At 37.9% G+C, this 26,632-nt stretch overlaps 1 protein-coding gene across 1 annotated transcript in view; it reads right to left on the bottom strand.

The window, feature by feature from the left end:
* The window catches only part of LOC136864819 (GATOR1 complex protein NPRL2), a 210,314-nt gene that overhangs the window by 71,917 nt on the left and 111,765 nt on the right, over positions 1-26,632 (bottom strand). The window contains exon 6 of the mRNA XM_067142259.2: positions 22,304-22,401. Within this exon, the coding sequence (XP_066998360.1) occupies positions 22,304-22,401 (98 nt within the window). The remainder of the gene's footprint in view (positions 1-22,303; positions 22,402-26,632) is intronic.

Raw genomic sequence — 26,632 nt, 5'->3', positions numbered from 1 at the left:
CAGTTTAAATATCAGCCATCGGCTATCCCTTAAGGAATATTACTTTTCCATTCAATTACTACAATATTGAGGATTGTGTACATGTAATATTTTTATTCTTCGGAGTTTATTTCTCCTATGTTTTTACCAAAAATGTTTGCTACATTTTCCTAAGGGAGCAGGCTCATCTGACGTACGAGTGCTACGCTAGTGATACGGATAGATTTCTTTTGAATCCGATTTCATATTTTTAAGGAAGGACATTGTCTGATTATTACATTCATGTGTGGTTCCAGTCATTTATGTAATTTTATCCGTTAATTTTGGACGAATGTTGTGAGTTATGTTTGATACTTTCCCTGTCATGTCGTGCCATGTGGAGAGATGTTGTATTGGGTTATGATAATTTTATGTGCTATTTGGGGGCGAATCTTCGCGTCACTGTGATCAGAAGCACATGTAATCTATTTTCTGCGATGTTGTGTATAACGATGAATGAATATTTAGAGATAATTTATCATCATTTGTTATATCTGCGAGTAGTTGTTTTCGTGAGAGAACCATAGACGGTAGCGTCTTTACAAAATATTATTGAACCACGAGGTAAACCACATGTCTTCTTATAAAATAAAATTGAGCGTATGAGATTACTGGAGCCTTTTATCATACTGGATGAGCGTCATCACAATGACATCAAAATCGTAGCTGTATGATACTACCCAATTCCTCAATATTCGATAAATTTTGGTAACGACCTGAGTTCGATGTAGGTATCGACGACCTTATCGGTCACCATTATCCAGACTATTTCTACCGGATTGATTACTGTTGTTTCAGACGATCATTTATGGGAGTATTCCATCTCCATAAAATGGATGAATAACGTGTGGACACGTGTTGTACATTTGTAAAATAGTATTTTTAGTCGTAGTTGGTTGCATTTCTTTCCTTGGTAGATGATGGTAATGGGAGATTTATTATATGCATTTCTTTTTATTTATTTCCACAGGTTGGGTATTTTTATTTTTATTGTAAATTATTGATGTGTGTGTTACCATCATTGTTCTAAGTTTCAGCGTTGTGTTACGGTCATTACACATGGCTAAAGATTTAATTTAAAAATATTTTTTTTACTTGCTTATTTTTGTCACGTAAGTCACGTGTATTCTGAGGTTACGCTGAACAGATAATCACTGAAATGTCTAGTAAAATTGGAGGAAAAATTACTCAAGCAGAATTAAGTGCAAATTAAAATTTTCTTTGTATTTTCGTATTTTTGACAAGTCATGTAACTTAAACATTTAAAATCTTGTTCCAGATTTTCTGGCATGATTTGACATGCATACGAGCATCATTTTCTTAACAAATAAAATTTAACATTAAAAAATTCGATAATGATGATTCAATGTAAAATTTTGTCAGAATTAGTACGAATTTATTAACATGTACCATCCCATTTGCTTTATTTTTTGGATGTACATCAAGATTAATAGTAAAATTAAAAATTTTAGTGATCATCCTACACAATCATAGTTCTCAGAATGACAATTTTTTTTTAAATAAATCATCTACCATTAATATATATTTTGATGGTTCGTTATTTGCCGATATCTGCCCATGTCCTTTGATCCACACTATTTTCTCTTGGAACATGTCAATCCTTTACTGATCACCCCTGAGGGTGTCTTGTGTTTCTGCTGTAGTTAGTCGTGGCTAAACAGGCAGAGTATGCATGTACGTACACACACTTAAAGCAGGGCGGCCGTGCACGATGTAACACCGTGTGCTTGGTCTGGGTTTATAAGAGAGACCCTGTAGAAGAGTATGGGAAATAAAAAAGCAGCACGATTTGTTATGGGCGATTTACGACAAAGGATTATAATTTTAATTTAGCATCAGTAGCCAGTCTGAATCTCAGCTGTTAAAATGGTGAGACAGTTATCACTGCAACATCGTATTTTCGTATGTAAAAGTTATTTTAAATATGAGTCGGCTCAACGGGTACGCGATGCATTTGTTCAGCAATTTCCTGGTGAAGTGCCACCTTCTTGAGCATAGATTCACGTAATTTTAAATAAATTTGAAACTACTGGCTCGGTGCTCAATAAAAAACATGCGTGTGAACCTAGAATGGTCACCGAATAAATGACTCACAAAATTAGCACAAGTAGCGGTTTCAGTTTCTTCTGGACACAGAGCTACAAAGCTGTTACACATCAAACCATACAGGTTTATACGGGCCCATTGTTTAAAGCCTGTTGATCCAGCCACAAGAATGAGATATTTTGAGTGGTATCTTGCATCACTCTTCCCGATGGTATCACCACCTTGACGAAGGCAAAATACATTTTGCCGGGTGTTTCGGAGGCTTGCGTGTTCAAATGATCCTTAGAGCTATACCGGCGGGAGCACATGCTCCTGGTAGGGCCACCCAAGCCGGACAGGTCTAAGGTGATGATCCAGACTAAGAGTGATACCCTGGTCCTCCAGGGTGGGGGTTGGTATGTGGGGCTAATAACTCCACGACCACAAAATTACATATTGTTCAGAAACCAAATCAAGATAACCGGACGGTCCCAAACTTACGACGACTAAAGCGCGCTAAATGGCAACGATAGGGATATATTGGAACATGGAATGTGAGAAGTATCTTTCAGGCCGGGGCTAGTAGAAAATTGGAGGAATTATTTAAATATCAGATAGATGTGGCAGCATTACAGGAGATAAGATGGAAGACAATCGATATGACAGATCTACAGCACTATATTTTGTTAAATAGTGGGGAGGAAGAAAATAGAATAGGTTTATGGTCAAGAAATCAGTCAGTCATAATGTGATTGAATATGAAGCAATTAGCCCCAGACTACGCCGGTTAAGATTGAGAGGGTGATTTGCCAACATATCACTAATTAGTGTCCATGCCCCTACAGAGGATGCCGAAGAGGAAGAGAAAGAACAGTTCTATGAAAAAATGGAGCAAGTATATGACAAGTTGCCCAAGTATGATGTTAAAGTTGTCCTAGGGGATTATACTGCCAAAGTAGGCGAAGAGAATGAAAACCACCCAGTGGCAGGATATCAGAGTAAACGCCAAGAATCCAATGAAAACGGGTGGAAATTGGTTGACTTTGCCTTTAGCAAGGAGCTGGTGATTAAGAGCACATGTTTTTCCCATAAGGAGATCCATAAAGAGACATGGATATCACCGGATGGTCTGACTAAGAACCAGATAGACCCTGTGCTGATAGATGCGCGACATGCGTCCATTATATTGGATGTGAGAAGCATGCATGGTGCAGACAGTGATTCAGATCACATACTGGTGAGGATCAAGTTCCGAGAAAGACTGGCAATTAAACCCAGGGACAGAGCTGAGCAGAGCAAGATATATAATGTAGAACTGTTAAGGGATGAGAAGGAGGAGGAAGAGCATAGAAACCAGCTGCAAAGAAAGCTACAGATGGGCAGAAACGGAGATGTGGACATCAACACAATGTGGGAGGGAACCAAGCTAGCAATAAATACGACGACGCAGGAAGTACTTGGAGAGAGAAGGAAACAGAGTAGAAATAACTGGTATGACGAAGTGGATAAGGTTCTGGAAGAGAGAAATCTTGCCCGAGAAAGAATGCTATAGAGACCCACTGGAAATAATATGGCAGTCTTTAAAGAGAAACAGAGAATAGCAAAGACACTGATAAGGAACAAGAAAAGAATAGAAGAAAGGGAGAGAGTGGACGAAATGCAGAAGAATTTTGAAAACAAACAAGGTAGAAAATTCTTCCATAGGGTTGGACAAGTAAAGAAGGGATAACAACCTAGAGTGAATATGCTTAAGGATGAGACTGATAGACTCATTGTTGGGAAAGAACAAATTCTGGAAAAATGGGCAAAACATTATTAAACATTACTTTCTGTCAGACCAATAAATGAAGAAAGAGAAGGATCAGACTGTATGGAAACTTCAGAGAGAGCTGAGGAGGGTGAATATAGAGATGAGTGTGAGGGGGAAGAGAGGAATGAGGAGAATGGAGATGAGGATGAAGATGATATGGGATCACCATAGATTGAAGAAATAAGAGAAATTATAAAACAACTTTGAAGAGCATTAAAGCCCCAGGGAATGATCTCATAACGGCAGAAATGGTAAAACATGGAGGAGAAGTGTTGGTGAAGAAAATACATGAGATAATTAAAAAGGTATGGGAAACAGTTGTTAGTAGAGCAGAAAGGATTATAGGGGAGTACCAGGCTGGTTTCAGACCTGGAAGATCGATGATGGACCATATTTTCACCATGAGAATGACTCTGGAAAAGACATATGAATATAACGTTCGACTAGGACATCTTTTTATAGATTTTAAACAAGCCTATGACAAAGTTAAGAGATCGACATTGTGGGAAACAATGAAGCAGTTTAAATTCCCACAGAAGTTAATAAAATTGACTAAGATTACTCTGGAGAACAGCAAAAGTCAGGTAAAAGTGCAGGGAAGTCTGCCAAGATCTTTCAGAACCGAAGAAGGCCTAAGGCAGGGAGACCCCTTATCACCAGTGTTATTTAATCTAGTGTTGGAGAAAGCTGTAAGATCAGTAACTACTAATCTGGGTGGTAATATTTACAATAGAATGATCCAAATTTTGGCTTATGCAGATGATGTGGCGATATCTGCTAGAAGTAACGAGGCACTTACAACTGCCTTGAGGGAGCTGAAAGATGCGGCTGGGTCCTTGTGCTTGGAGATAAGTGAGGCTAAATCTAAATATATGGTAATGGAGAGAAATCGAAGGAACACTGAAAAACTCCAAGTGGATGGTTACACCTTTGAAGCAGTAGATAGCTTCACATATGTTAGCTCAGTAATAACATCAGAAAATAAAGTTGAGACAGATATTGTAAATCGAATTAAGGCTGCCAACAGATCCTACAGGGCACTGTATCCCCTTCTGAGAAGTAAAAACTTAAGCAGGAAATTAAAACTGACTCTATACAAAACAATAATTAAACCAGTGCTTATTTATGGGAGTGAGGCATGGGTATTGACTGAGGCCACAGCGAGGAGATAAATGTATGGGAAAGGAAAGTACTGAGGAAGATATTTGGACCGGTGAAGGAGGGAGATTTATGGAGAATCAGAACAAATGAAGAAATAATAAGATTATTGTATAAGGAGCCAGACTTGGTGACATCAGTCAAAATGAGACGAATTGGATGGCTGGGGCATGTACGACGGATGGAGGAGGGAAGACTTCCAAGGAAAGCACTGACAGGACACCCTGGGGGCAGGAAAAGGAGAGGTCGGCCCCGGATGAGATGGCTGGAGGATGTGGAGACTGATCTGAGGACCGTTGGAGTCAGGAGGTGGCGTAGGCGTGCTGAAGACCGGGACGACTGGAGAGCTGCGGTCAAGGAGGCCAAGGTCCTTAAACGGCCGTAGAGCCATGGAGTAAGTAAGTAAGTAAGTAAGTAAGTAAAAAATCTTGCATCACTGAATGATAGTTTATTCAACCCACAGCTTGTGTTCTTTTCGGATGAGGCTGGGTTTCATCTTAATGGTCGTATAGAGCCCATCTGGATTCACCAGCACCACATCCAGAATATTCTTTCCTCTAGTTGGTTCCATCACTTTCTGAATCAGATGCCCTTCTCGTATTAACTTATTCGCCATTTGTTGGTCATTCTTCCTGTCGTTTGCATTACCTTCCCAATTGACATTTGGTAAATTGAGATCACCCGCTACAATCACATTCCTTTCCATATCGTTTTCCACATGACTGATTAACTTATCAAATAATTCTGAATCAGCGTCAGAGCTACCCTTTCCTGGTCTGTACACTCCAAAGACATCAAGTTGCCTTTTATCTTTAGAGATGAGCCTTACACCTAGAATTTCGTGTTTGTCATCTTTAACTTTTTTGTAGCTTACAAATTCTTCTTTCACAGAATGAATACCCCCCCTCCTACCATTCCTATCCTATCTCTACAATACACACTCCAGTTCCGTGAGAAAATATCTGCATCCATTATATCATTTCTCAGCCATGATTGAACTCCTATTACAATATCTGGTAAGTAAATATCTGCAAGAGTAAATATCTATTAAATTACCTAATTCTATTACTTTCTTTACAATACTTCTACAGTTCGACACTAACATTTTTATGTCATCCCTACTTGACTTCCAGTTCCCTGTTCCCTTATCACCGCTCCCTAGGCCACCCCGTTTCCCTGAGTGTACCTCCCTATAACCCTTCTGAACAACTTTCCTAACTTATATGTACCACTGCAGTTTAAGTGAAGGCCATCTGAACGCAGATCCATATCTCCTTCCCACTCATTAGGATCTAGAAATCTCACTCCCAGTCTCATTTAAATCCCCAATCAACTTCCAGTCAGTGTCCCTCCTACACAGTATTCCACTGATAACAATCTCCGCTTCCTTAAACTTCATTGCAAGTGATTATGATTATGGATCCGTATTGAAGGTAATATATGTAGGATGCTTATTAGTTTATAATTCAATACATTAAAATTTTAAACAATTAGGAATTTATCTTCATTTCCATATGATACATGTTTCACCTTTCATTGAAGGCATTATCAGTCACAGTACTACCTCAAGGCAAAAATCAGGTGCCTGATTTGTATTTAAATTGTAATTACTAAGAAATAATATTGACATATTACAGTAGGGATAGTCAATGAGAAAAACAATTTTCAGTGATAATATGGAGTTAAAAAGGATTATATTGACATATTTACATGGGGGCAGTCTAAGGTAAAAGATACAAGTAGTTGGCACCAATGCGTAAGACCACAGGGCATTTTAACAGTGTTCAGCAGTGGTGGTCTGACATGAATCACTGACACTACTCTATTAGAAAAGTTAGGAAATTACAAAGCATGGGAGCAGTTTGGGGAGAAAGGATACAAAATGTCTGGTACCAATGTGCATAACAATAATTTCTGCCGTTGGTTGATGATCACAGTATTGACAAGGCAGCTACACAGTAATATGCAGCAGTGGTTTGACCTCAGTTCATACTTATTTGGAATGCTAGGAAAAATATTCCAACGTTTTTTGAGATTGCCAAATGAGGCTCCATTAGGAGAGTAGTCATACTGAAAGCTGTCTGGTTGAAGTCCCGGGTTCGTGAATATGGCTCCATAAGCAACAGTGAATTTGGCTGGCGTGGAAGGAAATTTGATTGGGTGTGTAATGATTAGGCTTAATTACGGTGTAGTTGAAAAGAAAGGTCGTTAAGTACATGGTGCATTGTGAATAGCAACAATGACGGCCGTTATCTGTTGATAATGGTTGTTTCAAGGAACATGTTGTTGCGGGGTTAGAATCACTCTCTTAAATTGAGTTCTTGATAACTTTTTGAATGCTATGTGAAATATACCAGCGTGAGATGGTTGATGAGACTTTAAACGGAGGTGTTGTCGTAACTGAAAGCATGAAGAACATCGGGACGAAGTTTTGATTTGTGATGCTGGCCTAGTGAAATAGAATGGAGTTTATATTTGGCGTAATCCGCAGTGGAGGGATCAAATGTGAAAGTACACTACGTGTTGTTAAAAGCTGTGGTGGATGGAGTGGAAGTTATCTGTAATCAAGATATTATTACTAAATTGGTGTTTAAAAGAAAAGATCTAGGTAAGTAAAGAAGAGTAAATGTTAGTATTACATACGCGATATGCCGCTGAGGAGCTACTTGTTCGGGGTAAGAGTTGACTGACAATGAAGGAAGCTCAGCCAGTATTCCACGCATGTGTTTGTGCGGTCATGGTGAAAGGGGGAGCATTTAGAGGGAAAAACTATGGGCTTCACACGCAGAGGAGAGTTGACGGAAATATGGGAGGTAGAGTGGAGGGGCGAGCTTGTATATGTGTTGGGAGTGCTGTTTGATATGGTATTAAGATTGAAAAAAGAGGGGTGGGGATTATGGTCCCGAAAATTACGTGGATAGTGTTGATGTCTATTTACTATATGCAGTTGAGATGTTATTTATTTGTGTTGGGTGTTGTTGTGTTTTTGAAGGTCTAATGGTTCTTACTTCTCATATTGTATCCATGAGGTCGTAGTGGAGGGGGAAGTGCTTGGGAGGGAGGAGTTATGGGCTAGCTGTCATTGCATAGGGGAGAATTGGTGGGAATGGGGGAGGTAGGGGGGAGGGGGGTGTCTGTCAACGTGTTGAGAGAGTTAGTTGATGTGGTATTAAAGATTTTAGAAAAGTTGTTGCCTTGAAAATTCATTTTTTGAAGCAAAATGGGAATTTGATCATAAAGGGGGCTTTTTATAACTATTACATCATTGAGGTTTTTGTCTTTATTGAAGTGTTGGTCTAGAAAGATGTATAGGTTCTCATAGGTCATTAGTCTGCCTTTCTCAATTCTTTTTAAGATTTTAAAATCTTGTTCTATTGTGGTGAAGTTGTGGCCAGTGTCCCTCGTGTGGGTACTCACTGCGGAAAATTTATTATGTTTTTGGGCGTTGAAGTGTTCTAAATATTGAGTTTGGAAGCTCCAGCCAGTTTGTCTGATATACGAACAATTACATTGTGAACAACTGAGTCTGTAAATATCTGAACCTGCATAGTGGTTAATTTTTGGGTTAACAGAGTTTTGGTTAGAAAATATGTTCTGATTTGTGTTCAGTGCCCAAAAACATAATAAATTGTGGAATAAGTTGAGGAAACTGGGCATCAAATTGTTCACTAAACACTGTTTAAGGAAAATTGTATCTTTTCCAATTTTGGCTATTTTTGTCTTTAAGCTTAACTAATAACAAGCCATTGAGTGCTTGGTCGCCAATTATCTCATAAAATATGAATTCATGTTTGTTCGGTATGATGTATAATGGAGTATCTACTCCACATATCTGACATAAATTTTTATGAAAAATATATTTTATACTACCATTATCTCGGGACAAGTTTCGACCAGCTAAAAGGTCATCCTCAGACATTTACATATACAAATTGGCAAAAATCAATTAAAAAGTGACTCGCACAACCCAAGATTGTACCACTCAGGTAATTCTAAAGACATACATACATATTATACTAATATTCCTAAAAGCCTTTAAAAAGATATTACTTCATCACAACCAGTGATTCACAGATTCCATGAAGATGTTATGAACTCTTTTCAACACACTTGTGTTCATGCATATTTTAGCTTCTTTTAGCATTTACTATTTTATTCATTTTTGCCAATTTGTATACGTAAATAGCTGAGGATGACCTCTTAACAGGTCGAAACTAGTCCTGAGATAATGATAATATAAAACATATTTCTCATTAAAATTTGAATTGAATAGGTGGACCCTACCTACTCCATTATACAAGAGAGTAGTGTTACAAAAATATTGCATGCTTTGGGATAGGAAGACTTGGGGTGAGGAGACGAGCTGGTCGAATACGTGGCATGTTCCGAGCTGTTTGTGAACAGATGGCATGGTGGTGTTTCTGAAAGTAGGAAGGACACACAAAATTATGATAAATTTGGAATTTACGAGGATAAATTGGTGGCAAATATTTGTTTACAGCAAGTGTTGTTAGGGATTGGAATAATTTACCAATAGATATTTGATAAATGTTCAACTTCTTTGAAATAATTTAAGAAGACACTAGGTAAACAAGTGATAGGGAATTTGCCACCTGAGCGACTGACCTAAATGCAGATCAGTGGTGACTGATAACGTGGTGAGACATCTCTTTGTAATTAAACTGAGAGAGGAAAACAGTGGTAGGTGAGTGTGGGAAGAGGGAGACGAGGACAACCTCCACATCTTGAGAGTGGGGATCAACACTCGTACACAGATCTTCAGTCTTGATGTGGGATTAGTGTACGATAAGAAGACAGCTGGATAAATACAAGAAAAAACATAAGACAACAATAAATATAGGTGGTAAAAGTACAGGAACACAGGAAAAACAAAAAAGAAGGAAAGGATAGCAATGTGAGTCTCTTTAGTCCTATTACATGTGATAAATATCATTCATGATCCGTATTGATGATACTTGATTGGAACAATAAGTTAATTTATTGAATTCACCACCTAATCAATACAATAAGTCTTGTCTTAGTTGATTTACTTTGGCATGTTAACTAAAATGGTACATGTTTTGCCTTGAATTTAGGCATCATCAGCCATTATCTTAACCCAACTCACATTAAAAAGGCACTTATCACAGTCTAATATATAGGGCATTAAAAATCCCTATGTCCTCCAGTAATTTAAGGAAAGAATTACAATGCATTAAAGAAATAGCTAAATTCAACGGATTTAACACAGATATAATTGATAAAATCATCAACAAAACCAAATTAAAATTAGCTACAAATTTAACCCCATTGAACCCCGTTAAACCAAAATACGCTAAATTCACCAATAACCATGGTCTTTATCCTATAACCAATTCACTAATGAAGCACGATGTAAAAGTAGCCTATACAACAAAAAACACTAATCGTAATTTATTCTTTAATCATTACTCTATTAACATCACAGACAATAGATACTCTGGATCAGATATATACAGACTAAAATGCTCCACATGTAATTTTTCTTATGTTGGCCAAACTGGCCGCAGCTTCTCCACCAGATACGCCGAGCATTATAATGCACAAAGACATAACAAATTTTCCGCAACGGCCAACCACATAAGGGACACAGGACATAAATTTACTACAATAGAACAAGACCTCCATATCCTCAAAAAAGTCGACAAAAGTAAACTTATGACTGAGTATGAAAATTTATTCATTTTCCTCGAACAACATTTCAACAAAGATAAGAACTTAAACGACATCATTGATAAAAAAAGCCCCTTGTACGAACAGACTATGTCTATTACAAGAATCAATTCCCCTCACCAATATATTCTTAAAAATTTTCAACCTCAAATCAACAAGCCCTCCTACCTCCTCTACAACTAATACACTCCCCTCCCTTCCCCTCACAGCCAGTACCTCTAATTCAAATGCAACCAATAGTCCCTTAGCCACACGTACTGTAATATCGCTCCTCCAACAGCATCTCACCGTTATAACACGCGCAGCACTACACTTCCCTCTCTCTCTCCCGCCAATAGTAGCTCCCCTCCAAGTACTACAAACAAGCCCATAGTCACGCCTTCGCAAACAGTTCCACCTCCAACTCAAACATACAGCTATAACACTCGTAGTAAGAAGCCGACAGTCGACAATAACGTTCAGTTAATAACGTAACAAAATACCCTCACCATCGTCTAATGGTAAGTGTACACAATTTCCATTTTAACATTTCATTACGATTTTTTCACTCAATTAACACCACGTTTCTGGTTTCCTTTTACAGATTCAACTGTCACACTTCCGTTTCGACTTGAATGTCAATCAACCCACATTCTTAACAACATTGCAGCATTTCATCAAATTGAGATGGTCCATAAAGGTCCTATTTAAACATCGCTCTTAAACTTCAACTTCGTATTTTTTTATCAAACTGAACCACATCACCATATGCCTTTGACTTTAGATTTATCTCTTGTAAAACAAATATTGCTGGTCACATGACCATATTTCATTATTATTTTATTCTACATTATTTATAAAATACGATTTTTATCATCTTTTTCGTTGTAACTGCTGGTTGGCCAACATAATTTTTTAGCAATCCTATCACTCGTTCATGACAGACTGTTGCTTTGTTCATTTTAATTATAATAGAAGCCTTCTAATGTCAATATCACTACTACTTTCACCAATTGTATATTTCCCCACTCATTGTAATATCTTTAAAACCAACTTCATTACAAGTCTGTTACCATATGTTAATTTTAGTTCAAGTCTCTCCAATGTTTAAAAAAAAAATGTTTTATTTCATGTATATGTAAATCAGGTGGCTGATTCTATTTTCAGGTTAAGATAATGGCTGATGATGCCTAAATTCAAGGTGAAACATGTACCATTTTAGTTAACATGCCAAAGTAAATCAACTAAGACAAGACTTAGTGTATTGATTAGGTGGTGAATTCAATAAATTAACTTAATGTTCCAATCTATTTAGTCCATCAAAAACTAATTCAGTATAAATTATATTTAGAAAATGCCTTAATTAATTAATTAATTAATTAATGATTAAATCATCACGGTGGTGTTGCAAACAGCCGAGCTCATGGGGAGGAGGAAAATGATGTTGGTGAAATTATGCTTGAGGAAGTGGAAAGGATAGTAAATAAACTCCATTGTCATAAGGCAGCAGGAATAGATGAAATTAGACCTGAAATGGTGAAGTACAGTGGGAAGGCAGGGATGAAATGGCTTCATAGAGTAGTAAAATTAGCGTGGAGTGTTGGTAAGGTACCTTCAGATTGGACAAAAGCAGTAATTGCACCTATCTATAAGCAAGGGAACAGGAAGGATTGCAACAACTATCGAGGTATCTCATTGATTAGTATACCAGGCAAAGTATTCACTGGCATCTTGGAAGGGAGGGTGCGATCTGTCGTTAAGAGGAAGTTAGATGAAAACCAGTGTGGTTTCAGACCACAGAGAGGCTGTCAGGATCAGATTTTCAGTATGCGCCAGGTAATTGAAAAATGCTACGAGAGGAATAGGCAGTTGTGTTTATGTTTCGTAGATTTAGAGAAAGCATATGACAGGGTACCGAGGGAAAAGATGTTCGCCATACTGGGGGACTATGGAATTAAAGGTAGATTATTAAAATCAATCAAAGGCAATTATGTTGACAATTGGGCTTCAGTGAGAATTGATGGTAGAATGAGTTCTTGGTTCAGGGTACTTACAGGGGTTAGACAAGGCTGTAATCTTTCACCTTTGCTGTTTGTAGTTTACATGGATCATCTGCTGAAAGGTATAAAATGGCAGGGAGGGATTCAGTTAGGTGGAAATGTAGTAAGCAGTTTGGCCTATGCTGACAACTTGGTCTTAATGGCAGACTGTGCCGAAAGCCTGCAGTCTAATATCTTGGAACTTGAAAATAGGTGCAATGAGTATGGTATGAAAATTAGCCTCTCGAAGACTAAATTGATGTCAGTAGGTAAGAAATTCAACAGAATTGAATGTCAGATTGGTGATACAAAGCTAGAACAGGTCGATAATTTCAAGTATTTAGCTTGTGTGTTCTCCCAGGATGGTAATATAGTAAGTGAGATTGAATCAAGGTGTAGTAAAGCTAATGCAGTGAGCTCGCAGTTGCGATCAGCAGTATTCTGTAAGAAGGAAGTCAGCTCCCAGACGAAACTATCTTTACATCGGTCTGTTTTCAGACCAACTATGCTTTACGGGAGCGAAAGCTGGGTGGACTCAGGATATCTTATTCATAAGTTAGAAGTAACAGACATGAAAGTAGCAAGAATGATTGCTGGTACAAACAGGTGGGAACAATGGCAGGAGGGTACTCGGAATGAGGAGATAAAGGCTAATTTAGGAATGAACTCGATGGATGAAGCTGTACGCATAAACCAGCTGTGGTGGTGGGGTCATGTGAGGCGAATGGAGGAGGATAGGTTACCTAGGAGAATAATGGACTCTGTTATGGAGGGTAAGAGAAGTAGAGGGAGACCAAGACAACGATGGTTAGACTCGGTTTCTAACGATTTAAAGATAAGATGTATAGAACTAAATGAGGCCACAACACTAGTTGCAAATCGAAGATTGTGGCGACGTTTAGTAAATTCTCAGAGGCTTGCAGACTGAACGCTGAAAGGCATAACAGTCTATAATGATAATGTATGTATGTATGTATGTATGTATGTATGTATGTATGTATGTATGTATGTATTAATGATTAAATATAACTGGAAAAGGCACGCTTGAATAATTAATTGTATCATTAATCCTTTTCTAACAAATTAGAGGAAAGGAGATCAAAATTGTGGAAACTGAAAGTTAAACTTGATCAACCCACTACTGCTTTTGCATTACACATCTTTGAAAATAGGGGCAGTCTTTCATACACCCTATATACCATAGCAACAATTTAATTGAAGCTACAAGGTGAGGCAATCTCAACTCGTGGGAGAATTCACGGGCTGAAGCAGGTCCTATGTGCTCAACACCACACGCGGAGGAGAGCCATAACGTGATGCGCTGGAGTCTCACCTGTATTTCACAAGAGATGTTGAAAATGTTCACCATTAGTACTGGAGCACAAGTCATAGCAGCACTCTCATTGCAATTCATCTTGGTTTAAACTGCTTACTACACTTATCTCTTGTTCCTGTACACTTTCTATTTGATGGTACCACACAGAGAATAATCACAAGCAGTTAGTTTGCAAATACGGGGCCCAAGTACATACTCCATCAAAAATCTCACGAACAATTTCACTGAACAAACCAATGTGTGAGCTAATGCGTTGTCCTGCAGGATGTATGCCTGTAGTTTTTCTTTTGTGTAAGTACTTCAGCGAATGATCGCAAAATATCATTCACATAGCACTCCGAATTCACACTTGGCATCACGAAGGGCATCTGACCACAAAAACGTGTCAACTGAGTGAGTCACGCAGCTGTGAGCTTGCATTGAGGAGATGGTGGGTTTTAATGCAACCATCGGCAGCCCTGAAGATTGCTTTCCAGGAAAATGCTGTGTCCGTACCTTAAAACCAAGGCGACTGCCTTCCTAATCCTAGCCTTTTCCCATCTCCTGTTGCTGAAAACCTTTCATGTGTAAGTGCAACATTAAAACCAGTAGTAAAAAAAAATATTCAATATAGTTTTATCTCAGCTCATCCCAACCCTGTATCAGGAAATGGGACTAAGGGGTAGACTTGGTGATTTGCATGCAGATTTTCAGGAAACCAATAACATGCATTCTGAGCATTCCTATGTGCCCAAGGTTCATCACTCATTAACAGGAACACTCAAATTTCACGACTCGCAAAACTCATCAAATTTTCTTCTTCTTCTTTCTCTTTTCCCTTTATGCCCTCGCAGGCATCGGGTAACAGAAAATTTTCAAAAGTGTTAAATATGATGGGAGAAAGGTATATAGGACATGTCTTACACTATCTATTCACGAAATTTAGACATTTCAGCTCCATTACAAATTTTTAGATTTACTAGCAAAATTTATCACAACTACAGAAATAATCATGCATTAAATCGTTAATAACTTTTATTAAAACGTTTTCAAGGCGTGGGGGCATAACATCATTGGTGATGATAAAAGATATACAGAAATATCCAAATGTACAGGTGTTTGTGTTTATTCTGTGATTAGCATTTGAAGTTCGTATCCTAACGACCGAGGCGCAGGAACGTAACATATCGTCGTTCGTTTGTTAATTCTGTGATTCATACTTGAAGAATTGCATTACGGGGTGGCTTGTTTTCAAGTGCTCATCAACCATTCAGTTCAATTCCATTTGAACAGTAGCACGGATAAGTACGCACACAAGTTTATCGGCATAGTTCACCGTGCCACTGAAAGTGAGCTTAGATGAACGAATAAAACAGTTCTCACAGGATGGAATGAAGAGGTCTGGAAAACTAATGCTCTATAGCTTTTGCTATAAAAGAATACCATGGAAAACTTCTGAAGGTGTAAAAAAAAAAAAAAAAAAAAAAGTACATTTCTGGCCGCCACAACCCGGAAGCAGCAGGCGGCTGAATGTTCAAAAGGAGCAAAGGTACGTAACATCCAATTGTTATATTCTTGTGAATACTTTTATTTCTTTGTAGGTGATGTAACAACATAACAACCCTCCAACTTTGGTGGAAGAGTGGGTTAAGGATTGTAGGCAGTTATCTACAAAATATCTTAAGTAGAGATTGCACGCTATTTCCCTCGCTCAAGTGACGGCCTATTTATGCACTGGGCAGCCCTAAACACGGTATCGGGTGTATAAAGAATGCAATATCGGTATCTTATTGCACGTTTGTTTTGTTGCAGTCTGACCAAGTAACATATAACAGAGATCTGTCACTTTCGTGTTAAAACTTTACTCAAAAGATGCATCTGCAGTGCACAATACAGTTGCTAAAAAGCAGTAACATATGGACTAAATTTACATTAGATGTTTTTCTACTAAGCTGTTCTTTAACTAAACATTCTATCAGAAATTAATGAAAAATGGGTGAAGTAAAAGCAGCATGACTAGTAATTCTCAAAAGTATGACAATTAATGTTATTTGTTTCAAAGCGCCTTGTTGATAACAATTTAGTCATTTTAACCTCTTACTTAAGCTGCAAGCAGTAGTTAGTGATCCTTAATATTCAATCTTCTTCTTCTTCTCCTCCTTCCGCTTTTCCCAAGCCCGTGGAGTCGCAGGTGCGAACTGTGTTGCAAAAGTGGATTTGGCCCTTATTTTACAAGTGGATGCCCCTCTCTGTGGTGGGATGTACTCACTATTACATGTTGGTTGTGACATATAACTTGTAGGTAATTTAACTGCATTATTTATGACTTTATTAGCTGGCCAAACTGGATTTTGTCTCTTTGAACGTAGAGATGATTATATTAGCTAACATTCCCTTGGAAAGGCAGATAACCCAGCTTTCAAGAAGAATGTTGTAGGTGGTGGAGAACTTCCAGGAAGTAATGCTATTGGCTTTACGTCGCACCGACACAGATATGTCTTATGGCGACGATGGGACAGGAAAGGGCTAGGACTGGGAAGGAAGCGGCCGTGGCCTCAATTAAGGTACAGCCCCAGCATTTGCCTGGTGTGAAAATGGGAAACCACGGAAAACCATCTTCCGGGCTGCCGACAGTGGGATTCGAACCTACTGTCTCCCGAATACTGGATACTGGCCGCACTTAAGCGACTGCAGCTATCAAGCTCGGTAGGAAGTAATGTTCTTCGTAGGGAATATTTGCCTCTCTTGGCAAAATCGAGGAAGGAAGAGATTGTTATAGCCGTACACAACAAACAACCGACAAGATGGGTGGGGCAATTTTTGTTGTTCTGCTGTCTACAGTCACTTCGTTGGATGCAGTGAATGGACGGACGTGTTCTCGAACAATTACAGAGGAAATGCAGGACACAAAAGTGAACTTTGACCGAGTTGTGGCCTTAGTAACCAACTCAGACAATACATGACCTTGTATTTTGCTGGGTTGTCACTCCTCTTGCCAGACGACTCTCTTCACTCTCTTCTCAATGCTGGGGACATAAGGTCAATCTGGTTGGTGTTGTGGTAAAAGAATGTCTGTCATCCCAGAACAAAATAGTTTTTTCCATTAAGCAGACTTTTCTCCATGCCAGAAAGAAACGGCACGCCTTCTGACAGTTCCTGCAGGAGAAACAAATCCGGGGCTGGGATGTTTCAAATTCATGTTGCCACAAGGTAGAATTCCTAGCTGGAAGCAGTTGATTGGCTGGCAGATCAATGGGCCATTCTTTTGCAGTTTCTCCAGTCCAATGATGGAAAAGAATCATTCACCACGGCATCTTCACATCATCTTTAATATCAAGAACCAACCACCTATGCCATAATCCTCAAATAATTGTCATGTTTTTAGACTCAAATATTAACACAAATGTAACCGCACTCGAGATAATTACGCCTACACACACTAATAATAATAATAATAATAATAATAATAATAATAATAATAATAATAATAATAATAATAATAATAATAATAATAATGACAATAATACAATAATAATATAAACACGGAAAATAATAAAATGATAGTAATAAAACTGAACTCGGAAATAATAATACTGGCACTTAATATGAATAGGGAAATAGGTAAAATATCAACACAGCAGCGGTGATTTCACATCAAGACTTGGAAATGTGATGGAAAACTTCTAAATACGTAAAATCAAGTCATACGCTTGGGAACTTACAGGCCTAATAATGACAACTAAGAAAGGATTGTGGAAGGTGCAGGATCCGATTGAGGTCCATGGGAAGGTATGACGGTATGGGGGAGAAAAGGTTCACAAGAATCACCCTCTAGCACAACTATATTAAAAATAACAAATGAAAATTAAAAAAACAAAGTTAGATGACAGAGCAACTGATGCTTAACTCAATGACAGATACAGATTGACTAACCAAAGCGAAAACATGATCAGGATACTTAAAACACTTAGTAAAACACAAGTTTAACGTATGCAGAATTACACATGGGTTGGTAATTAAAAATGCAGGTGAAAGATTTGAAATTACAAACAACGGAAATCTAGGGCAAACTCAGACACATTAAATTTAAGATTTTGAACATTACATTAAGCAAGAAAATAACAAAATGCAAAAGGAATTAAATTAAAATCAAATGAAATCAGAAAACATTGAAAATAGAATTGAAATAACACTTACCAATAAAAACTGGTGTTCCCGAGGGGAGCCCTCGAGCGCAAGCGCTCACTAGGGTGGTCGGATGTAAAAGACACTGAGCACACGCATCGTTCTGCCGAAGCCAGCAGGAGGCCGGAAATGGCCCGATCACAAACGACCAATAAGATCAAATTTCACTAGATTCCCGTTCTTTTCGCCAATAGGAAATCCCGTTATTTTAGCAAATCAAATTGCATGACCATATATGGTCATAGTAAGATAGTTAGCAATTTCTCGAAATTTCCTATTGCAACACCTATTTCAACAGCAATAACCGCACATGTGGTATAGGATGCCTCAAAACTAAGTTACCTTTTAAATCCTTCAATCACATTACAAACATCAATTTAACATTTGGTCAAGTTACATAAAATTTGAATACAACAATCACTTCAAAATACTTCTTGCATCTTCAAGTTACATAAAATTTGAGTTACATAAAATATGAATACAACCCTCACTTCAAAATACTTCTTGCATCTTGCAATGTTCATACTGTCCAAAGATAAACTATATTAAGAAACACTATAATAAATGATTTCAAATAAAGAGTAAATAGCAATTTACATTTCCAGACTCAATAATTACTTCTTGCAACACACAATGCTTAGTTCCAGTTCTCTGTCCCACCACAGATTACAACAAATATTGTTAAGTAATAGTATACTACATTTTATATTGCAATAGTTGTTTAACGATCTCTAATCCATTTTACAAGACATAGTTTTTAACAGTATTCATAAGTCATTTCCAATCAGGTACCTGATTTATTCCTAAGGTAAAAAATATGGCTGATGATGCCTATTATTGATAGGCGAAACATGTACCATCCAGTGTATTAATTTTATGTTAACAATTTTGATAAGGACAAAGTCCTAATTTTTAAGATTGCATTGTATTGAATAGGTGGGTGAATAATAAAAACACACTAGTGTTATTTAATACAAATACTTTCAATACAGACCCAAAACTGAATTTTATCACATGTAATAATCTTTACATCTGCCGAATATAACTGAATCGGAGTTACAAGTGCTCTATGTGCAAGCTCGTTTAGTTAAATCTATAGCATCTGTGATGAAACCTCTATTGCTCAGCCTGGAGGCAAATTCCAAACCAATTGCTGCAGAAGTGTATCCCAAACTTTAGAATTTGAAGAAGTGTTTACAAGGAATTTTCAGCAACAGGGTCAGGGAAGAGCTGGATGAGCTGAAAAATAATCTTAGTAGCAGAGCAATGGAGGAGATAAAGAAGATGGCAGGCCACATGCATACAAAGTTGGACAACCTGATGTTGGGGGATCCAGCTCGTACATTTTTGGAGCCAGTGTCTGAGCTCTTCTACAGGCAGAATGTGTTGTCACAGTCTGCAGCAGGAGACAAACTGAAGGTCCTATTCAGTAAAATATCTTCAGGATATTCTGAAGAAGAACACAGAAGTATTGATGGAAGACGCACTTCAGGCAATGCGTGAGGATCGTCAACCCTTTGTTGATGATGCATTAAGGGCACTGTGGGTTCCAGTGCCAAATGTAAAATGTAAAAAAACTCTTTTCAAAATTTCTTTTGTGTTGACCGATTTCAGAACTAATCTCACAATGATAAATTTGGAATTGTCATCATCCTACAATTATGAAATATAAAGTATGAAGGTAGCAGGGAGGTAAAGTTTGTAATATCCTTCTTGTCTTTCATGTTTACAATTTGTCTTTTGTAGTGATAATTTTGCAGTTACAATATAAATATTTGAAAATACTGCCTGCATTTTTATTTCCATAAGATCCACATTATCGAAGAATTTGTCTTTTCTACCCTAGAATTTTGGTTTCCTACTCAAGAATTTTAATTACCTAAACAAGAATTTTCCCTCACTACTCAAAATTTTTTCTCTTTTTACTCAAGAATTCATACCATTTCATTAAAGAAGTGTGGAATTGTAAAATCTACAAAGATCAGCAGCAGTTAATTTATGAGCCACCGACACTTTACACAGTGAAACCTCATTAGTGCGATCCTCATTAAGACATTTTATCGTTTAGCACATCATAAATTTGAAGTCCCGATCCTCATCATATTAAATATACATAGGAATATCTTGCTTAATGTGGCACAAATTTTCACTATTATCGCTTAGTGCTATTTTTTTTTTTCCACCCCTGAAAAATGTTCCTTGTCATCCCTTGTGAATGGAGTGTGATTTCAAACAAACAAGAACCCTCGTCATAGGAGGCAGGTTGGGGAAAGTTGCAAAATAACAGGAAAAGCTCTTGAATTCCTAATCTTCACAGGATAAATTGCACCATCGGGGTGCAAGCTGTTAGCATCAAGAAAGTTTAGTTATTCTTGCCAGTTAGCAGTTAAGATTGCTGAACAACTCAGTGAACCTGTTTGTGCTTGTATTTCACATTCCAGTCAGAAATTTAGTGTGTGTTGAGTTGTACAATGAAAGGAAGTAAATATTATTTTTTCGTATTGAGCAGCATGGAGATAGCCTAGTTATGGGTATGAAAAAGGTCATGAAATTGCTTACTATGAAGATAAAATACAAATCCTTCAGGTAGTGGACAGGCCCCAGCATTTTGAACAGGTAGAGTTGGTGCGAATATTAAATCTTGCTCCTTCAATTTGTCATTCTGAACCAATGCCTGGGTATTGGAGAAGTGGTGTCATGTTCAACATGTCAACCAAAGTCGTTCTCTAGCACATGGGCGAGTGTAAGCTTCGAGTAATTCATGGTCAAAGAGTGTGAACAGAAAACAATGTTTAATAACCCACTGGTCCAAAATATAAGGCTCAACAACAGTTGAAGGTAACATTTGTTTTACAAAGAGTGTAACCTGCAATAATACGCTGATACTTCCATGAGCCCTAGTGTAAATGCTTTTTGTTGTGTTGTGTTCTTCACACCTTTTAATACACTGTTTTTTAGTACAATTTGCTTTACGCTGCACCAACACAGGTAGGTCTTATGGCAACGACAGGACAGGAAAGGACTAGAAGTGGGAAGAAAGCAACCGTGGCCTTAATTAAGGTACAGCCCCAGCATTTGCCTGGAATGAAAATTGGAAACCAAGGAAAACCATTTTCAGGGCTGCCGACAGAGGGGCTCGAAACCACCAGTTCACGAATTCAAGTCGATAGTTACGTGTTCCAACCTGTGCAGCCGCTTGCTCGATTACAATGTTATTTCATAAGCCCCACAGGAAAAGGTTTTCACACCTTTTAATACTTTCTTCTTCAGAAACGACAGATACGGCTTTCACTGTACCCATATATACAAGACATAAAATGCACGCATATCGAAAAAAAGTATCAATGTGTTTTCTTATCACTGTTAGATAGTTTTCATTTACATTTTCAATACTGCATTTTCTTGTTTAACACGTCCCCTTTCCTTGTTTCCTGTAGAAACATCTCAACAAGCTTTTACTGTATCGATGAAACTCTCTCACAACAGAATATTGAGATATCCAAGTCAGTCCTTTTAGAGTCTTGAACTTCTAGAAGCCACAGCTCGTTTCGGACATCATGTTTTCTTATCGGAAACAGGCCCTGTCTCTTGCCGCTTCATAAACAACCACACCCCAACATTTTCTGATGGCCAAACAGCCTCCAGATAGCGCCTGTGAAAAGGACAAATATTTTTCTTTAAAAGTTAAGTCTAAATGAGAAATATTGTTGTTGGTTTAGGTATCCCATTTTCACTGCAACATGCCTTATCTGATCACATACACTGGCTTGAGAAAGTGTAAAGTTTCTCCTATTATCTACTGGGGAAGCCTCCATACTTGGCCTCTGGCTGCCATTTGGCACCTCTTACCCCACTGCGATTTGCCTCAATCTGTATCATCACGATATCAACATTCATGAAAAATTACAAATCAGCAGGCTTGTAGCTATATAACATTTAAAGGAAAGTAAATGTAACAATCACATTTCATACTGAGAGTACATGGAGAAAAATTAAGGATGGATGGATACATAACGTAAAATAAAAATCTTCAATACTTACACTAAATTCTGAACGCATGATTTTACAAGATTATTCTCCACATCAGCTTCAGCAGCAATTTTTGCAACATGATTAAATCCATCTATATAGGGAAGAACCTGGAACCAAACAATTACCTGAATTGACTTATTAATTCTTTTCATAATTAGTTTCAGTGGAGAGTTGATTTTGTAAATACAATGCCTGTGCACAAATGACCAAACTTTTGAAATAATGCACTAAATCAATAATAAGTAATAATGTTATTTGCTTTACATCACACTAACTATTTTTACAGGTTTTTTTTTTTTTTGCTAGTTGCTTTACATTGCACCGACTCAGAAAGGTCTTATGGTGACGATGGGACAGGAAATGGCTAGGAGTGGGAAGGAATCGGCCGTAGCCTTAATTAAGGTACAGCCCCAGCATTTGCCTGGTGTGAAAATGGGAAACCATGGAAAACCATCTTCAGGGCTGCCGATAGTGGGGTTCGAACCTACTATCTCCCGAATACTGGACACTGGCCGCAATGAAGCGACATTTTACAGTTTTAGAGGACACCCCAGTGCCGGAATTTAGTCCCACAGGTGTTCTTTTACGTTCCAGTAAATCTACCAACACGAGACTGACGTATTTGAGCACCTTCAAATACCACCGGGCTGAGCCAGGATCAAACCTGCCAAGTTGGGGTCAGAAGGCCAGCGCCTCAATCTCAACCACTCAGCGCGCAGTCTGCACTAAATCAATTTTGTGATAGTGTCCCCAGAGTTCAACCGTGTAGTGTTCACCGCAGCTTTCTAAAACAGTCATCAGCATGGAGCCGTTTGTACTACGTGTACATTGCGATGTTGAGATGTTTGTTATCAGTAGCACATGAATATTCACATTTGTTTCAAGCAAGGGAAAATATTTATAGATATGTACAAAATCATGAGACAAGTTTGTAAAGGTTAGCAGATGACCTGTACAAAGTGTCTGGATGGTTCAAGGACGATCAATATCGATCAAAAGATTTTCAAAGTTCATCTGACAACATTCATGAAATCGTGGGTTGGAACTGCCTGTCAACAGTTTGGGAAGTAGTAGAAGAATGCAATATTTTAAAAGGCTGTCAATACATAATAAGTATTGGAATGCTTCAAAGTTTGTCACACAAATCCTGACAAAGGACCAGACAAATATTCTCACATTTCTGCCTTCCCAGAAACTTATTAATCAAAGTAATGACGATGACAACATTACAAAAGTTATCATTTATGTCTATATTTTCCAGGCTTGTAGGCCATGGTCCAGGAGTATACGATGGTCCTGACGTTTCACCAAAGACTGTGTTTGGCAATTTCAAGAGTTCCGGCTGACTGCAATGGTTGTGAAGCTCACAGTGCCACCATGTCATCAGAAAGATTTCCTTTCACGTTGAGAAGATTTTCAAATTATTCCTTCCACCTGTCCAGTGATTCCCGATCTATTATGAGTTCAGCAGATTTAACCAAAACACTAATCATTTCTTTTTTCCCTTCTTTCTTGCTCTTCAGAAAGGTTTCTCTGCCGCTTAACCTAGTCTTTCCAGGTTATTACCATCTTCCCAGGAATTCTTCTTGGATTCAACAATTATTTGTTTCTCTATGTTTTTTCATCTCCATACAATTCCCTATCTACATTTCTGTTGTGACTTCCTTTTATGTTTACAACCTGCCCTCATTTCATCATTCCACCAAGATGTTTCATCATTACACACAGTTGATCTCAGACATCCCCTTGCTGTTTCTACTACAGCATCCCTGTATGCCAACCATTCTCTTTCTATATCCTGAACCTGCTTACTGCCTACTGTTTGGAACTTTTCACTATCATATCCATGTACTTCTGTCTAGTTTGCTCGTCCTGGAGATTTCCCACCCTTATTCGTTTGCAGACAGATTTCACTTTCTTTATCCTAGGCCTAGCGATACTTAGTTCACTACATATCAGATAGTGGTCTGTATAATCAAAAAATTCCCAGAAAATTCACACATTCCTAACAGATTTCCTGAATTGAAAGTCAGTGAAGATATAGTCTATGGATCTGGTGCCCCTACCCTCCCATGTGTAGCAGTGAATAGCCTTATGCTTGAAGACTGTATTCGTAACTTCTAATCCCATACTAGCATAGAAGTCTAGTAAGCGCTTACCATTCCTATTAGCTTCCATACCCTCCCCACATTTATCCGTCACCTTTTTGTACCCTTCCGCTCTACAGGGTGCGGCAGAAATACCTGACGAATTTCAAGTGTAAATAACTTGGCAACGTAATGAGCCATTTAAAGATTTATTGCACAGTTGGAAAGAGTAGTGTTTACCATTTGTGTCACATGCACATACATACTAGGTTTTGAAAATAATGTCATTCAAATCCAACTGTCCTGTTCGATGCACCTCTGAAGCCTCTCCCTGAAGTTCCACATGACTCACTTGAGAATGTCTTGTGGTATTGCCTTGATTTTTCACGGATGGCAGCTTTCAGGTCATGTACTGTAGTGTTCGTGGCTTACATCAGAAGACGCGATCCTTCAAATATCCCCAGAGAAAGAAATCACATAGGGCGAGGTCAGGGAATGGGCTGTCCATGGAACGTCACCCCGTAAGGAGACGAGACGTCCTGGAAACATTTCTCTGATGAGACCTATCGACGCCCTGGCTGTGTGTGCAGTGGCACCATATTGTTGGAACCACACAGCAGGATTCCCTAAGTTGGTGAATGTTGGCTGCAAGAAGTTGCGTAACAGCTGTACGTTGCAAGAGACTATTGACGACAGGCAGTCGTTAAACAGCCGAGAACACTAACAGACACGAAAGCAAGAGTCGAGGGGATATGTCAACAAGCTCATTGCATAGTTGGGAGAAATCACAATTCAACTATCAACATAAAGCTTTAGAGTCCCCATCAGACCTAGGCCCTGCTCACTTACACAGGATATTAAAATCTTGAATAAGATAACAGCAAATGTTGAATTTAACAAGTTTCAACAAATGTTAATTTCAAGTGTGGAACATCATCATGTATAATATTCCATGGCACATTAGAGTTTCAGATATTATGACGATGAACACAATAATAATTGCGCCTGATCTCATAATTTGTTTTGAGAGTGTAATGTAGTTCATTTTTCAAACTTATATGAAGTGACAATGATTATTCAAGATTTTAATAAAACATTTTAAGTTCAAACAACAAACTTTTAAGAAAATTCATAGTTTTAATAGAATGTGGAAAATTGTTACACTTAGACAAACTAATTGACGTCACATACAAGAATATTGTAATTAATGTTAATAATTGTTATATCCTATATCACAACCAAACGACGTAATATTTAATCAGGTTTATTAAAAATGGTATTATTTAAGTTTGCTAATGACGAATCATGTATACAAATTCAAGATCGATGTTCCTAATTAACCTTGTGATGACAATAAAGCTGAAGATGCTCAGAAAATGAGCGAAACATGTACCACCTTTTTTAATAATTTGTCAATAAAATAAGGATGAAATCCTAATTTTGTATGCTAGTTAAGTACTGAATAGGTGTAAAACAAAGTTTTTTATTCTCCTTTCTACAGCTGTATGTAACGATCAGATGTTACTGTTACAGTTCTGTCCTCCTCTTCAAAAAAGTAAAGGCCTACAATTCCAAAATCAGCGACAGCACACCAAACAGAAACACGCTCGCTGTGGAGAGGTCGCTCATGGATCTGTCGAGGAAATTTTGTTTATTAACGTAGCCTGACAAATGAAAGTGCGCTTCATCACTTGTCAGGACACTGGTGCCAGCTGCTACAGCTTCCAGGATAGTCACACAACACGCTCTGCGGTTGGCCCAATTATGTTCACCGAGTTTCTTAACACCCACCATTTTGTACAGATGAAACTTCATGTATGCGTGTAAAATCCTCCTTACGGTGCAATCCGAGAGTCCCAGAGCACGTGAATGCCTATGCACCGAATGTTAAGGAGATAAGTAAAACACTTTCAAGATTAAAATTATTGTGTCCACCTTTTCAATACAAATATATTTTTTAGTGATTAAAAATCTACGTGAATTAAAAACACCAGTTAGGGACATGTTTCGCCCTAGTTATGGACATCTTCAGCCTAATACTAAATCTTTAGGTCAAGAATTAAAACTATTAACATCGGAACTTAATACTAAATACAATGGTCTTATGCTTTTTACATAGTTTACAATATGTACAGTATGTACAATATGTACATTAACTTTGCCAGAATTCATGAACAATGAATTAATTTATTTTATAATGACTAGACATCCAAATTGTAGATTGGATTCATCACAGCGAGAATTGGGGTTT

The sequence above is a fragment of the Anabrus simplex genome, chromosome 2 (assembly GCF_040414725.1).
Source record: "Anabrus simplex isolate iqAnaSimp1 chromosome 2, ASM4041472v1, whole genome shotgun sequence".
Classification (NCBI taxonomy): Eukaryota; Metazoa; Arthropoda; class Insecta; order Orthoptera; family Tettigoniidae; genus Anabrus; species Anabrus simplex.
This window is presented reverse-complemented; position numbering and strand designations above follow the sequence as displayed.